This window comes from Opisthocomus hoazin, chromosome 7 (assembly GCF_030867145.1).
Source record: "Opisthocomus hoazin isolate bOpiHoa1 chromosome 7, bOpiHoa1.hap1, whole genome shotgun sequence".
In the NCBI taxonomy this organism is placed as follows: domain Eukaryota; kingdom Metazoa; phylum Chordata; class Aves; order Opisthocomiformes; family Opisthocomidae; genus Opisthocomus; species Opisthocomus hoazin.
The window spans coordinates 55979591-55997089 of NC_134420.1; the positions used below are offsets into that span (position 1 = coordinate 55979591).

At 40.7% G+C, this 17499-nt stretch overlaps 1 protein-coding gene across 7 annotated transcripts in view; it reads right to left on the bottom strand.

Annotated features, from left to right (window-relative positions):
* Nucleotides 1-1126: 1126 nt before the first annotated feature.
* The window catches only part of CCDC88C (coiled-coil domain containing 88C), a 98552-nt gene continuing 82179 nt past the window's right edge, over nt 1127-17499 (bottom strand). The window contains exons 21-31 of one of the 7 annotated variants that reach the window (XM_075426162.1): nt 16139-16282; nt 15079-15265; nt 14697-14842; nt 13195-13284; nt 12154-12395; nt 8059-8238; nt 7585-7653; nt 6902-6970; nt 5830-6131; nt 4620-4835; nt 1127-3412 (exon numbers count right to left, since the gene is read on the bottom strand). In XM_075426162.1, coding sequence (XP_075282277.1) covers nt 2399-3412; nt 4620-4835; nt 5830-6131; nt 6902-6970; nt 7585-7653; nt 8059-8238; nt 12154-12395; nt 13195-13284; nt 14697-14842; nt 15079-15265; nt 16139-16282 — 2659 coding nt within the window. In that variant the 3' untranslated portion in view covers nt 1127-2398. Of the gene's footprint in view, nt 3413-4619; nt 4836-5829; nt 6132-6901; nt 6992-7584; nt 7654-8058; nt 8239-12153; nt 12396-13194; nt 13285-14696; nt 14843-15078; nt 15266-16138; nt 16283-17499 lie in introns of all 7 variants that reach the window. The other 6 variants (XM_075426164.1, XM_075426161.1, XM_075426167.1 and 3 more) reach the window with 6 other exon arrangements.

The window sequence follows — 17499 nt, forward strand, 5'->3', positions numbered from 1 at the left end:
AGCACCATCTTCGCTGCAGGCAGGCCTTGTTTTCCCTCCTTCCCTATTTTTTACCTGGTATCAGGTACCTGATACCCCTTACCTGGGAGCTGCTGCATCTGTCAAAGCAGAGTTGAAAACAATTAATGAATTGAGCAGACTGCAAAATGACTGCACCTGCCATAGTAGGACAGGCACCTATAGCAAAATTTTCCTTAATGCTCTCAGGAAGGCCCAAGGCCCACAGCATCGTGTGCTTCAACAGTTGTTCCGTGTTTTAACATCTGTATTCAAAATTATTCCATGCTTGAAAGGTACTAAATAAGTATCAAGTAAAATTTTATTGAAACTTACTAGCACTGAGAAAGTAAGTAATTGTGAATAACCCAGAAAGTGACAACTGAGGTTTAAGTGACTGGGCAGGTATTCATAGCATAAGCAGATCTACAGTAACTGACAACTCGCCAATCAATTCCTCTGCGGTCCAGCCTGCAGGGCGATGGAGCACCTGTCTCCAAAAAGGAGCTGGAACAAGGGAGAACATCAGCCTTCCACCTTTAGTGATCTGGCAGAGAATAAATGTTGAGGGAATTTCTGGAAAAAGAAATTCAGTTCACCAAAAACATTCAGTATGTTCTAAAATTGCTGTGTAGCATATAATTTTAAAATTGTTGCAAAACTAGGGTTTCCAATGAAAATAGCAGAGAAGGCAGAAAGTTCCTTTTACCATTCTTTTAATGTTCAAAGATGAATAATCTCTCCCTTCTGTAAGCCATCCTGAAAGTTAAGCAAGAAACAGACTGCACAAAATGCAAGCTTGGTCAAAACTGACAAAATGCTTGGTGCTGTCTGAAGTGGTTGGAGAAGCATAAAAATCTAATGGTCTGATTCTGCAGTAACCTGGAGTCGCTCAATTTGCATGACCAATCCTCCCAAAGTCTTTAGTAAGCAGGCTACAACCAAACCGAAATATTTACCACCCATCTTTTGTGGCAGCATTATAAAAACAAATGCAACTCTGGCACACAGACGCAAATCAACACTGAGGCTTACACAAAGCTATTGCAGACAGACCTCCATCCAGCACCATGAATCACGGTGGGGCTCCCCCCACCTCCAGGAAAAAAAAAAGTACAATATCCATCTATTTCATTTTAATCTTTATTATAAACAATTTTGTAGTTTCCAGAATGGGATTACTACATACTAGATAACAAAAACATCCTCAGCTGAATCAGTTTTAGCTTTTACTAGATTAAATCAGAACCAGCAAAACAAGTATTTTTTTAAGGATTTAGTCTATTGCAAGAAAAACAGCTTTACAAACATGAAATAGAATTAAAGATACACATTTGATCATATATACACGAGCACCTGATGACACTCTGGACAGAAACAAAGAGCTTCTTTGCACATAAATAGATTCTTAAAAGTGTATTTCTTTCACATGTATTCAAATTTATTTTCCTTTCTATACTGAGTAAAGATCTTGGAGACAGACAAGGATTTCTAAACGACAACATCCCACAGGATGTGGGCTGTCATGCACACAAGGATGTAATAATACAATTTACACAACATTCCTATACAATACTTGAGCTTCTTATATACATACTTACAAGACACTTTTGTACATGAGATGCCACCTTTACAATTCAAATAGCATCTCCCCTGAAAGGCTGCATTAGTTCCAGTGTTTGTATAAAAGAAGTTTCAAAGGGCAGCACCACTTGGCTTGCAGAGCCAAGGACCCACTGAGCTGCAGCTATAGTGAAAGCAGTGGGTTAACTGCACTGACTCTCTGTGTTTACACAGCCCCAGCGGGGAAGGTTGAGATGTGACCCTTGGAAGTCTACAAGTTCCCTCTACAAAACACGCTTGTAGCAAGAATTGATTTTAACAGATCCATGGCTAAAACCACACAATTCTTCAGCTTTATCTTTAAGCTACTTAAGCCAAGTGTCTGATTCTGGTTTTGGGGGAGAAGTTTGGCTTTTATATGACCTTTTCAGTATGGTTATTTCTCAATGGCAGGGCTGGGTTCAGCACACACACGTGACCTGTAAAACTCTTCTTTAATGCAAGTAGAAGGGGTGCACAGTGCAGCAATAACAGAGGACCCTGCTAAGCTTCTCCTGGAGTGGGGAATGCTCAAGCACCTGTGAGAATCAGATGCCAAGCCTGCTATGAGATTAGGTCAGGCTCACACTTTGTTTTAGGCACAACAGTGTCAAAAGAAGGGCTGGGGTTTTCCTCCTTCTTTCTCTTAATTGTACTTTGTCCAACTAGAAAACAGTACCTGGAGAACACTCAGAGCAGCATGCAGGTGATGCCTTTTAAGACCCAGCACAGCATCTAGACAAATGCTACCTGGACATCAGCAATAGCAAACACACATACTACCAGCTGCACCTGTGGGTTACACACACCCATACTCATACCAAACCGTCTGCTGATCTCCCTGGGGGTCCGGAGATCCAGGAGAGCTGTTGGAGCTGCTTCCTCTCGTGGGCTCCTCCATAGCCCCAGCGCTGCCTTCTGGCAGCTTACCCTGGCACTTGGTAAGTAGGGCATCACCCTGGCCTTGCCCTAGGGAAATATTTCCCTCAGTGCTGCTGGAAACAGCTCTGGCAGGGGCCACTGTGGCCACCTCCCCAGTACGAGGGGCTGGCTTGGGTTTGACTTTAGAGGGAGTGTGCGATGCAGGCGAGTAGTGCTGCCCAGGGTCCACGCACTCTTGTTGCTGCATGTTCAGATTGCTGGTAGATACAGTGGGAGAGGCAGAGAACTGGTGGAAGGAGAGCGGCCTCTCATCTTTTGGTGGGGCCAGGGAAAGGCGCCTTGCGTCAAGCTGCCGACACCGGGAATCGACACCTTGCAAGGAACCTGCCACCTTTGCAGACTGTGGCCTCTCCCTTAAGGTTGCCTGGGAGCTTGTTGGTGCAGAAGCCCTAGTAGTCTGACTGACAGCGTCCTTGCCCCCACGCAGGTCTGCTGCCGACTTCTGAGGGCTCTCTTGCCTGTATGTCTCTGGGCCAGTGGCTCTGAGGAGGTCTGCAGAGGCTAAGCTAAACGCCCTGTTCAGTGATGTACTCCTCCTGCTCGCAGTTCCAGGCTGCTGAGGCTGTGCCATCTGCCGCAGCCCACTGGCAGACTGGTGCTGTGGTGTGTGAGGAAGCTTAAGGGACCCCTGGGAGTTTGCTAGAGGTTCTGGCTCAGCTTGTCTGAGGTTTGGCTTCATGTAATTTCCAGGCTTAGCTATTCTTCCATCTTCGTTGGCGATGGCCATCTTGACAGTTGGAGCAACAAGACTAGCGGGCATCTTAGCAGCCTCCTTTCTGGATGGCTGAACCAGCAGGTTCCCAGTAGCTGAAGGCTCATTTGCTTTCCTAAAATAATCGCTGAGCAAGTCATCTCTGTTACTGGAGGCCTCCTGGTGTGAGAAAATGCACACATGCCACATTAATGACAACACTTCTCGTTTAAAGAATCATGCAGAGCTTTGTGTTCGGATAATCTTCCTTCCCACTTAATTCAACCCAAACACAACCACAGATTTTATATTTAAAGTGGGGAACAGAAGGTATAAATTTTTACAATGGGTATAAGTCCAAATCAAAGAGTAACATGCTCATAATTAGATCACAGCAGCCTTGTTTGCCAGATTAATTGTCATAAATTTTGTGAGATTCATTTCTTTTGCAACCCGGGCACAGCAGCTCTTTTGCTTCCTTTCACCATCAGCTGTAACATCAACATCATGTTAACGACATCAGCCATTGGTATCAGCAGATATCAATGATGGTCTGTCATCTCCTAGAATACAGTTCATCTGGATAATGCCCTACTGTAACTGCAGTGATATCACAGGAGACAATACCCTGGGGAGATGTGCTAGCATTACAAAAAGTTTCATTGCTTCTCCATCGATTCCCCTCACCTCTCCCAGCTGATATGCCATGTATGTTAAAAGCTGCGTGTACATTATAATCAAATGTACAAAAAGTCATTACAAAAATGGACATATGATTGCTTGCCCAGAATTAACTTGCAAATTTCAAGTCAGACAATTAACCTGGCAGTAAAAGAAAATATACAAACAATATTTCATGGGGATGGTCCATGCAATCCAAATATCGTGATGTTTGATCAGCTGCCATTGGACTATTAGTACATGGCATGCTCAGAACAGTTAAGGGACATGCTGTCTTCACAAAAAACGTGCTCATGGAATCTCTTTTCTCTAGGGCGTATGTTAAAATTTAATATATTCATTTCACTAGCATTCCAAATGTTTCTTCCAGTCACAAAAATCATTTGCTAGAAGCCAACGCCATGAATTGTAATAGCGCAGCGGGAAGATTTCTATGCTCAACTAAATGTTAAAGTGTTAGGGTTATTTTTAACTTCACTTTAAGCTGCTGTTATGCACATTAACATTACAGCATGACTAGTCCTCCAAAAACAGGCATGTTTATGAACAAGCACTGGAAATACTTTATGAGCAACTAATGCAAGTGATCTGGCAGCCTTTAAAATTACAGCTAAGAGTTACAAGTATGCTTCTACAGGTATTAATATGCTAGCAAAAGCTGTGGTAAGTTGGGAGCTGTTGCTTTCACAGCAAGAACAATGGATACCCTGGGGATATACAGTGAAGTAGATCTCCTATTTCCCCTGCCTGTTCTGTGTCTCACGCTGTTGGGACATGAATGACTGAGGACTGATTCGAGTGACTGCAAAGGTTCCTGATGGAGGGAAGGACATAGGGAGTAGCAAGAGAGATACAGTGCATCAGCTTCTAACGGAAATTGGTGCAATGAAATAATTTCACTCTCATTTAAACTGCGCCAGTGCTGAAAAGGAACAAGGATGACAGAAAGAATGAAAATGGAGATATGGTCAGGTAGTTACAGACAAAAAAAAGTAAAAAAATCAATTTTTAAAAACTCTAAAAGCTAAGAACTGTATTTAGGATAATAGGTAGTAGGAGGTATATTTAAGTGTTGCTCTGAAAATTCCAGGACCAGAATTTACTGATGCTATAAAATGGTACAGCTCTGTTGATTTCAATACTGTTACCAAGGCATTCACTAAACAAACATCTGTTCACTTCCACTATCAATGAATTGTTCTTAATATAAACATGCTTGATACTGCACCACCTCACTACTGTACAGTACGTCTGAGCAGCTAAAGACAAATGCCATCTAGAAAACAAACATTTCATTTCTGACAAAGCACTTCAGCATGCAACATATTCTTGCAGTCATTGAACCAACAGCACAGTGCCAGTCAGCACACAAACACGCAGCATAGTGAAAGCATCGAGAACTTCCTTCAGCAAGAAAAATATTCTCTCTCAAATGCCTTGACAGTATTTGCAGATCAGGAGATGCTTTAAAAACTGTGTATTTTGCACTTCAATTGAAAACTACTGTTAGGTTTCATTTCCAATTACAGATTTAGCAGCTGAAAATTACACAGAAAACTTACCATTTCACAAATAAAAATACCTAGAGCTGAGAACTGATGACATAATACAAAACCTTGAGACCGCAAGTGTTTGATATTGAAAGGCCCTAGCAGTCCAATACATAGTGCTTAAGCGAGTTATCTCCCTGACTTGCCATAGCTGACATACAAAAATAAATTAGCAGAGTGCTGTGTGAAAGTTAACCTTGCCTTAGTTGCTGGAATAGTTTCATTCATTTTGCAAGACTCAATAGTTCTCTGCAAGTTCCACAGGTATGAATAAGTCTTTCCTTTTCTCCTTATGCCCTCATCTCCCTGAATCAGCTTCAAAGTTTTTTGACACCCAAGATGGGCTATGTAGCTACATTTACTTACACTTGGTGGAGACAGCCTGTTGCTCTCTTCCAAAAACTCTTCCAAAGTTACCATCTCACTGCCAGGTGAGGCAGACCGTTGCCTGCTTGCGTAAGACTGGGGTGGAGTACTCTTCTGAGGTATATCATAAGAGATCAAACCATTCCTGTGGGAGGATGACTCATGCCTGCTGCCAGGGCTTAAGATGGCAGAAGTGGAGTGAAAGGGATAGGTGTCTCGGAGCAAGGCTGGTGCCTCTCTGCTTGGCACTGTATCTTCACTGCTGAGGCTCTCTGTTGTACCATGGATATGATCTAAGGAACCTGAGAAGAAGCATAAATATCATTAGACACTGTTGTTCCCTCATCTCAGTAGATTTCTCACTGAGGTAGGAACTTTATCATCTAGGGCTATTTCCACACAGAGTAGGCAACATTTTTGACCTTACTTCTCCCACAGAACTCAAGGCAGTCAGAACATTGAAAAATCAGGACTAGTAAACATCTTACAGTACACACTTTGAGCCCCTGTGTTAAACAAGCACAGCTACTTGTCCAAAGAATAGGAATAACACAGATGGTACGGAGGCCTCGTTACAACCTCATGCCACTAGCAGAACTCCCAGTCTTGGCCGTGTGCGGTCTGAGAGCCAGAACCTGCCAGTGAAAGCAGAAAGTGGATTTTTCCAGTGTCAGGTCTCCTGGCATCCTTCAAGGATGCACAATTTCAGCAAAAGCAAATCTCCAGATCACACTGATTCCATACATAAGCTGCATACAGAATAAGAACAGCAGAGACCTGTTGTTGTAAAACAAATCTAAGAGCGGCCCAATACTTCCCACAATATGATGCCAGCCAGACTGAAGCAAAACCACACTGCTTTCCTTAAAAGCCACCCCTTGCCAGAATCAATCTTAGAAAAGTACTTTTTGCCAGCAGTTTTGATTCCCAAGACAGCCATGTCCAGATTGCATAATCATTACAATTTCAAAACAACTGTCTTCAAATTTAATCGGAAGGAAGACAGTATTTTGCACACAGTTTCATGGAATTTCACTTCCTGTTTGTCAGAATTCAGCTGTAAAAGCTTTACCTTTCAAATTGAGCGGTGAACTACTGCTGGAAGCATTTCTACTGCTCTCTAAACTGCTTGGCCTGGACACTGAAAAACACAAAACAAGCACTGGACAAACAGACCTTCAGTTCCTCTGATTCTCTGAAAGACTTGGCTACAGTCTGCCTTCTGAAAATAGGACCTGTGCAACTAAGTCACATGAAAACATTAACAATGTAATATACACAGGCTGCCAAAGCCTGGACAGACTAGAAACCATTCTCGTTTTTCAAGTCATGTTGTTCAGGATCCATCTTGGTTTTCTCACTTAGTTTTTGCACAGAGAAATATGTTCCGGGTTTCACTTTTACAGTAACTACAAACAAAGTAACATAAATACTGAAAAAGTTTAACAGTAAGTTGCTGTCTCTTTTCTCAGTTTGTTTCTTTGGAAGGAGCTGGTAACCAGCCTGCAAATTAAGTCTTCCACAAATCTCTAAGCGGGCAGTGCTGCTGCTGCTGCAGTGCTCCCGCCACGCACCCATGCCCCCCACCCCAATTATTTTTTATTGCTGATTCACTCCCTTTAAGGAAGGGTGCTGTGTTACTACATCTCACTATCGTGTTAATTTAACTAAAGTGCTCCAGGACAGTTCACGTGGATGCAATGAAACAGGTTTTAATGTAGATGTTTAGAGCATTCGTACATGCAACAAGCTTACCATGCTGTCTGGTGTTTGCAAACTCCATCTCAGGGGACTGTTCACATAAATTATCTTCTGAATTGTAGCCTGAAAAGAACACAAAACTTAAGAGGCAATAGTAAACAAAGGAAGGTTAACCCTTCTGGTCAGTCTCCAATACATTCTAGCAGTGTAGAAGACCGAGGTGCTCAAGAGGGTTTTATAGAGCTAACACTGGAAGAGCAGCCATCTTCTAACAATCGCTGTGAACCACTGGGCAGGGAACCACAGGATAACCGACATCCAAACACAGTCTGTCAAGTTCATGACATCACAAGAGTAAGGAAATCCTGTATCTGATCAATTAAACCATTAAGCAGATAAAGTAGGACTGAAAACACTAGTGCTCTGTTTTTGTACTTGAACGCCACTAGAAGACATGTTTCACCCAAGCAGAAACTACAAAGTAGCCAGAGTTGTACTAACAGCTGGTGTATCAAACGCACGGCACACCTTTTGGTCTGCTCTGGAGCCTGGAGATGGGGGTGGAAGTGTGCAGATGAATAGCTGAGGTCGAGTAAGTCCTGGGACCCAGCTCCACACAGCAGTGTTTTGTCACAGAGTCTGCCAAGATTACATTATTATTGCTGCCTCCGTGACGGGAATTTCTCTTTTGCTTTAACTCCATTAGCACTGCAGGGGAGAGAGATAAATAAATACGAGTCAATGAAAAACAGAATTAGGAGATTTGTATTTCTTTGCCCATACAAACATGACAAGCAGGCACAAAGAAACCGCACAACAGAGACGCCAGTTTTGCAAGCTTTTCCATAAACAGTTCAGTATTGGATAGGAAATTTCTGCCATCAGTTTTTCAATCATGTGTGCTCTCTAAAGTGTGGGAGTGACAAGGGCTGCTTAGTGCCAGTGGGAGGGTTGGTATTATACATGCAACAATTACTGTAAAAGGAGGAAGAAAAGGAGCAAAGACATGAATGCAGAAAAGATAAGTGAGGGGTGAAATTCCAATAACATTATTCCTTCAGGTACATTTTTAAGCACTTATTTCAGTAACAAAATAGAATAAGAAAAGAGTGACAGAAGTCACGCTCTTATTCAAAGAGAAATAACGCTGATTTGGAAATTATCTAGCATGATCTGCATACTAAGATTACTGCTTTCAGGTTTAGATCTTTGCTGTGGTAAGAGCTCAGTCTCGACAAGGTTAAAACTCTGCTGCTCTTATGATGCTCTGGTGCAGTGACTTTTAAGTGGAATTCCTGGGATCTTAGCATGAGAACAACAAAAACTACCTGCTAGAATATTATTTAGATTCAGAAAGCTGAAGACGTCTTTCCTAGTCATGAGGCAGATTAATGATTGTAACACTTAAAGGCACACACAAAATAGAACAAAATTTAAAGAATTTACTATAGGAAACACCCTTAATGAGATACAAGATTCTAGTTATCCACATACTTCTGTGGAGTACTTGCTTAACTAATAGTAACTAAATGCTGAAAACACAGCACAGTGCAGTGGTCAAAACGAATAACTTGCGGAGACAATGGACAGACAGTTGGTTCAAAGCGCAGAGCGGCAGCAAAGCTGTATTAGAGAACTGGACCAAGGTACTGTCATCTTAGACGACTCCTGGAAGCCGACTTCAGAAACAATGTTTTCTGTCACAGTCTGAGTGGGCTCCATAGCACAGGGCTGGCACTTTCTCTCAGGACTGAAGTTTATGGCACACCTGTATGGGCGATTACTGGCTAAAGCTTGCTGTGCAGATCTATCTCTAATCAACTTTGTAACTGCACTTAACACTTCCCATAGATGCCAGAATTATTAATTGCCCAGGAAATAACTGTTTTCTACAAATCCCAAAATGGGCAGCAACAGGCTGCTGTGCCAGTGGCCTTGGTTGTGCCCCAGAGGGACCAATTCTCAGAGCTGACAAGGGAGATGAAATTTTCTGGCCTCTCCGCTGAGCTCCCTGTAGCATATTGCCCATGCTACATGTGTTTCTCTAACACAGAGTGGGGAATGGACCCACACATTCATTTCAGAAGCCACCAGGTCATGACTATCAGGCAATATGAACTGTGGGCAACGGATGCATGATGAAGGTTATTCCCAATCTTAAGAGAACATATCACTTCCTTCTTCCAGAAAAAAAAATTGTCAAAACTGAAGCAGTAGAAACTGAAACGTTAGCTCATTTCAAGATGAATTTTCATAGCTGGAAGTGTGAAACTTTGCTAAACAGCAGGTTTGAATGCAAACGCCAAGACACTTTGTGGAGAACAATTTTTCCAGTAGCTTCCACTCTATATTCAAAGCTAGACTATCTAAAAGAGGACAAAGATGTTAAAACCACCTGCCATTTTTAGCATTTAGTGGCACACAATACAGGAAAAGCATCCAGGACTTGAGACTGCTTATATATTAGATTTGTATTTTGGTAGGACTACAGCGTTGTAGAAAGCATAGCAACAGCAGATCACTTCAACACTTTAACTGGACACGATGCAAGTGTGTGATTGCAAGAAAAAAATTGAAGCGCATAGCATCTTCACTTACTCACAACATGCACCACAGCCAATATACATACGCAAACTGTATGCCATGAGGTCCCCTAAAATGTGCTGCATTGAAGAAATGATCCACAGTGTGCAAACAGTGATTCATCTTCTACAGGAAAACTTAAATCCACGTTCACTAATCTGTGCTTATATTTAGAGTATTGTAAAGACATGCTGAGTGTTTCTATCAAGGTATGTGTTCTTTTAAGGCATGTGGGGTTTTTTTATTTTGTTTTATTTAAAATATTTGTCAGAAATAAATCAAGATAAATGCTAAAGAGAAGGTGTTAGAAATCTCCCAGTTCCGGAAAAGAAACAGATTCATTGGGAGAGGATGGGATGTCGGAAGACGACCAGAACCGGAGCCGATTAGAGAGAGACTGATGATTCGATGGAGACTTAGGAGACTTTTCTTTATCCTTGATTTTGCTTCTCAAAAAGGCAATCTTTTTGCGCTGCGCAGCTAAATTGTTATCACCCAGGTATCCCAAAAAGAAGAAGAAAAAAAGAGTAAAAAAATCCGTGTAAATAAAGCTTAGAGTGTCTTAAAACAGATTAAAGACTACACAACCAGTAAAACCAAAAAAGGCTAAACAAAGACTAACACATATTTGGAGGACTGATTAACATACAGTTAATCACAGTTCATCTGACTCAGATTAATGCATAGATTCACACATATACATAAAATATAAGCAAGTTTATTATGAAATTACTGTTATATCACCCAAAATGTTTTTACTTAATAAAGGAAAATCAAATAGGTGTGCATGCTACTTGGTGGTAATATACTCAGATTTCCTAGATGTCTTCTAGGTTTTAACACTGATGCTCACCATCTCAACACAAGCATGTTTCATGTAACATCAAAAAGAATGAAGCCCCAGAGACTTTGCTATCTCTGGCACTCCACGAAGGCCTCGTTCTGTGGAAACCCAAGCCCAGATTCCCAGGTTGAGCTTTGGATGCATATTAAACACTCAGCATCTCCTGGAATCACACAGATAATCTGAGACATGCATTTTTATTTTAAGTAAATCAATGACTTTGAAGACTTAGAATGAAAAAAGGGAAATACAACTTCAGCCAGACACTTGCAGTAGTTTATAACAACAGTTCTACCCTCCTCAGCTGCTCCCCTTCCATTTCCCACACTCCCCAGTGGGAAGACAGAAATTAATTTTTAAGGATTAATTTCAAAACTGCTTCTTGAAAAGTATTCCTGGAGGACAACGATCTACAAATAGAAGCTGACAGAATCGATCTCAATAGAATAAGCAAAGCTTGGGATATATATTGCTTTTAATAAAGATCAGAGTATTTATTCTGAGGAGCTTTCTTTTAAATTTCCCATAATTAGGAACACCTGATTTACTGTATGAACTGACTAAACAGAAACAGAAATCATTCCACCTTCCTTATGTTCACCTTAGTGTTAAAAAAAATAATTTCATCATTCTACATTAAGAAATCCTTAGTTTGATTCAAAGTCAAGACATGGTATTATCCTCCAAAATAATTACAATAAATTAGCATTTTTTTATGTTATTTCTTTCGCATGTGCGCCATCTCCTGGCAGTGGCTGTAAGACCAGCTATTACCCATTTGAAGAATAGTTGCTAATGAACCATAATATTATATGGTCCACCTTTAAAACTGCCTTGTTGCAAAACCCCAGTAAATGAAGTATTTCCACCAACTTATTCAGTAATATGCAACACATTCAGACAAGCCAAGAAACTATATAAAAAAGCTGAAGGGAGAAGCAGATAAAAGAAACAAACCAAACTAAACCCAAATCAACACACCACACCACCCCCCACCGCACCCCCCTCCATTTTAGTCTACTCAGCTTTTTAGTTTAGGGCAGGTTTCTTTTTTGCTTACTAAAACTCTTATTTTAGTAAAAAAGGGGATATAAAACAATGTGATGGAGTATTAACACATCCTATATATTAAATCTTTTAAAAATATTTTTTAAAAAAATACTGTTTATCATTAATTTAGGCTGGGTGTTCCTTACCTTTGTTTGTAGAAGCCCCAGGGTTCTCTCTCTCTTCCATAGAGTTTGACCCTTGAGAGGTATTATCCTGAGTCTCTGGCTGATGTTTCAGTTTTTGGGAGGAAGATGGAGAGTTTACTGTCTCTGGGGATTCAGAATGCCATAGAGGGTTTTCTGCTGCTGGTTTGAACCGCTCCCTTGTAGTCTCCTTCTTCGGCTTGATTAGTTTGACTAAGGCTCTGGCTCCAATCCAGTGGTTTTTCCTGATAAAGCAGGTTTTGTGAATAGGATTCATAAAACAGTACAAGAAATAGTCCCCAAAGTAGTTTACAGCCATCCTACATTCTTACTAGTTTACTGTCATGAATTGGTTGGAAAGATGCAGCATGCATTTCACCGAGCTTAAGATCCATTTCTCTCTGAAAGTCAAAATTATTTTACAGAAATATTTCTTCAGCATGAGAAGTGCGAGAAAGACAACCGTTCCCTCCACTAGAAATATAAAATGTCTTATGTGGGTCCATATGTGTAGTTTAACAGTGTAAAAAGCTCTACCAAAGGAACATACGGAGAAGGAAAGAAATGAAAACTGCTTTAAAGATTAATCCCTCTCTTTGCTAGTGGTCAGAACTATGCGTGGTGGAATTAGCTTGGCTCTTTTTTGTTGTTCTTAAATATTTTTTCTTAAGTCCTTTCTCTCCAGTGGACTGCTTATCCCCTTTGAAAGACCAGCTCTGGAAGCTCCTACTGCTGCTTTGTCACCACATTGGGGGATCCCTCCCCCCTGCTAGAGACAAGATGATATTCATCAGAGCAAAGGGGCTCTCTTCCAATTAACACTCTTTCAGATTCCTGTCTTAAAACACAGGCCCCCACATGCGGTACTGCACTCTGTATTAACAGAACCTGCTGCTTAAGAAAATGGCTTGCATAGTGAGAATGAAGAGAGGAGAGATGACACTGTCCATTTCAGATGAAATTTCTGTGATCTCCAGTTACAGAGAACCCTTTCTCAGCCTCACAAATCTGTACAACAGTAGAACTGAACCCATTGGGACTTACTTTTTTGGAGTGGGATCATAAAACTTGTACTGATCCATTATCTTCTCTTCAAGTTTTTCCTTGTGTCTCCTTAAGGCATTCAATTTATCACTGTGAGGGGGGAAAACATGTTCTGAACCATCTGTATGAAATTAAGCATAATCAAAACATTGAAGACCAAATGGCACCAAGAGAGGAAACAGACTGAAATATCTTCCTATCACATAAACTTCAAAATCCTACTGAGCTCATTCACTGTTTAGAGCGGGCAAATGCAAAAGCTTACCAAACTTGCCAATGGGCAATTTTTGAGCAGGAAGTATGAAAAGTGAAAGAACAGCAGTAGACTGGTGCTAGATTGCTCACTAATAACTCAAGCACAGTTTTTTTGGTGGCTGTTAATCTTATTTTGTTTTTTGAAAATTCATTTGCTGCTTGTTCAGTCTTCTTCACAGATCACTGACAATTACTCAAGGGTTAAAATCCTTACATAGTTTGAACATCTTGTCTACGTGATAACTGGGTATTTTACTCTTGTTCTGCTTACTCTATTAGAATGAGAGAAATAAATAATCTTTGATCTTTTTAAGACTACTTTGGTCTCCTGTGAGCAGTGTCAAAGCACTTTCAGCAGTGCCATGTAATCTTACTTTTTTTTTTTAACCTCTTTATTTTATTAGCCTGCACAGTGGATGTTAGCAAATCTTTTTTTCATTCAAGTAGTTGGTCTAATGTACCTTCATCACAGATCTGTCAGGCACCTGGATAAATATGCTTAGACTACATTTGAACTGTATTCAGGCAATTTCAGCAAACAAGTTCTAACATTTCAACAGTATAGTCCAGTACTGACACAGAACTCAATCAACAACTCCCACATCATCCTGAAGCGCTCAGACTAAAATTCTTGGGATTAAGAACACTTCTTCCTTGTTTCACACCTATAAGAGAAATTCACTGCAGTGAGAACAGGATTCTTTGTAAATGTACAGTATGTTTAAACAGGGTATCTCACTTAAGTGTGTCACCCTGTGTATGGGCAGCGATGTATGTTGACACTTGCATCCTCAAAAACAAAGGAAGTTTTTCTTATAATGCAAATGACAAAAACTAGAGGACTATGAATATTTGCTATTCTTCAGCATCTAAATATAAAATGACTCTCATAATACTAAATTTTTGTTGCAGCTTAGCTCTTCAGAAACCTTTGAGAAGTACCACTGGGTTTTAGCATTCTATCTTTTATAACTAAGGTTTCCACATTGTTTCATCTACATTATTTGAAAAGGGCATGCTTGTTAAGGTGTCTCCTGAACACCCCTTTGCAGTAAGGCAACGTGAAGAAATTTTGTAGTTTCTCCCCTTTACATGTATCTCCTCCTACACATCCCCTTTTCTAGCCAGGTATCAAGCAGACCTATCACGTTCCCTGCCTGTCCTTCTGCTCCTGATAGATAATTTGTATTCTATGTTTGTCTAGATGACTTTTTTAGGTTTCACAATTCAAATCTCTATTTTCTTACATGTACTGTTTCTGTTCTTCATGATACTGCTCCTTGTTCTCCATGTTCTGTTCCAGTAACATCTGATTCTGCTGGCTCAGCATCTGAATCTGACTCAGGAGATGATGGTTTTCTTCTTCCAGATTTCCTTTCAGACGGGACAGCAGCTATTAAACAGAATAGATTAATCTCTCCTCTGCATCCGGCTTCCCTAGAAGTGCACCATAATCAGGCTAACACAATTGCATAGCAACCTAAGATACGAATCAATAACTTCAAAGTATATTGGGGTGTTATGATGACCACATAGCTTGACCTTCTACATATAGTGTGCCAAAAACCTCACATAATGAATGTTAGCACTAACAGGAACCCAGCAGTATACCTACCTACAGCTACTCACCTCACAGTGGTTATCCAGCTTAGTCAGAGAGATATCCATGGACTGGTGCTGTTCTTTCAGCTCATCGTAGCGAGCCTGCCAACGATTCAACTCCAGCTGAGAGTTGTTCAAGGAAGTTTTCAGCTCTTTAGTATGTGAATGCAGCCCTTCATACTCTGCCTTTAGTTGGTTGTGCAAGAAATTCACCCTAAACAAAGAAGCCAGCAGGCTTATGAAGGACTCTTCATATACAGTACCTCACATTCCAAGACCACACCATCAGTGTGCAGCTGTGACTTTAAATATAATTCAATCTGACATTGCTTTAACTTGATCTGACCCTGGCCCCTTATTTGTACCTAACTGTTTCTCAAAACGCCTTTGTAGGATGAACAGTGGCACTGAACTGGTTATAATGCAGAGAACCCCAGCAGGGATACAGGTTGGGGGGAGAAGGGTATTGTTTTACTGCTGCATTATGTAAAGTTTGGATACTATCTCACAAAAGGGGTTTTTACATGAGTTAACAGTTACCCGGTGATCACATGAATCACTAAGCCCACTTCTAATAACAAGAATCAAGTCTCGAGTATTAACAAACAGCAGCTTTCTCAGGGCAGCAGAAAAAACAGCAATGGTGACACCTAGAATTCAATCATAATGTGTAAAAAAACATAATGCAGCTCTCATTAAGGGGAAAAAAAATGGGTAGGAACCATTTCACACAACTCCAGATATTATTGGGGCATTTGGGTATTCATAGTTCTACTTAAAGTGCCCAGAAACAACTCATTACAGAAACACTTGTGAACTGAACCACGCGTGGAAGATTATTTTGAATGAGCAAAAGTCCCAGGATCAGACCATATTTGAAGCGCCAAGTAACAGTATTTGTGGACTGTGTCCATGAAGCTGACAGAGTTAAATCAAATGATCAAATTAACAAGACAGAAAAAAATTAACAGACACACTAATGAAGGTATTCTGGAGCTACAGTTCACACAACACAGCAAAACAATTGTGTGTTTTGCATAACTGACTTTTTAATGATATATACAAGAATTTAACAAGGGAACCATACCTGTCCAGTTCCTCCCTCAGCTTCTGATTTTCCCCAGTGGTTATTGCATTTGATCTTCTCTCTTGTTGTAGAACCTCTCTCTCAGCTTTTAAAACTATTTCCAACTCTTCCAATTCTGCTTTGTGCTTCATTAAACTGTTGTATCTGCAAAAAGAGGAGTGGCGTACTCTCAGCTTTCATTTAAACATTTTTCTTCCTCTAGCTTCGTATTTTTAATAGGCATACCACAATGAAAGGATTTTTTTCCTGCCTGCTTAGTTTCATACATATTTGTGTAGTTAAACTACAAGGCTGAAGAAATCCACACTATGCATGGAAATTCAGCTTAGTCTATAAGTAAAGAGGAGAGCTTTCAGGAAAAAACAAAAAGGGTAATTTTTTTTTTTTTTTTTTAACAAATTGAAATGCAATTGCCAGAACCTTCTTTCAGTTCCAGATTCTGATCATTTAGTAAAAAGCATGTGAGTCTGCAGGGTGAGCGGAGACTGCACCATTAAACTGGAATGCCATTCACAAATAATCGTCAGTGTCACATTTCAAAAACCTGACTAAAGCAGAAAGCAGCAGTCAAAAAAGCAACAAGAAAGCAGTGGAATGAGCAACAATTTATTAAGTAACAACCTAATGCATATTAGGTTATATGCATAGGTAATAGCATCCTGCATAGGTAATAATCTCCTGCACATTCCAGACAGGTGATGAGGCCAGTATCAGTGAGTTGACAGCAAAACAGTTTGAAGCAGGGGCTGATTCACCTGCTCAAGTGGCTCTACTTTTTCACTGGTGAGAAACCGAAGAGCAACACCAGTGTTCACGTTCAGGCTTCCACTGTTACTTGGTTTATACAATTTGTGCATAATTCAGAGTGCGGAGACGGGCAGAGACAGAAGGCAGATGCCATCAACTATGTCTCTAATTTCAATTTCTGGAATGCTAAAATAACAGAGGTGTGGAACAACTACCCTGATACTTGGCACAGACATGGATTAGGCAGGCTCAGCCTCCCTGAACTGCTACACTGCCTGCATTCAGAAAACACTGCAAGGAACGAGGTGTCTTGAGAACACTTTGCAAAACAGCAAGCTGTTCTCAAAAGGTTTCCCCCCCCTGCTGGTGGCCTCTGTCAGGGTCTGTACCCATATACACATATCAGCAGAAGCCCCTGAGGGCACTGGTGCCATGAATGTCAAGTCATCAGCATATTTTTCTGTGACTGTGATAAAAGGATACTGCCCCAAAATATCCCCGGGCAGATACACCTGAGCCAGTCATGGAGAAACATCCTTCTAAGCAATTTTAAAACAGCAACTAGGCAGAAGATGCAGCATTGCTTGAAAAAAACAGTACAGGCATCATCTGTC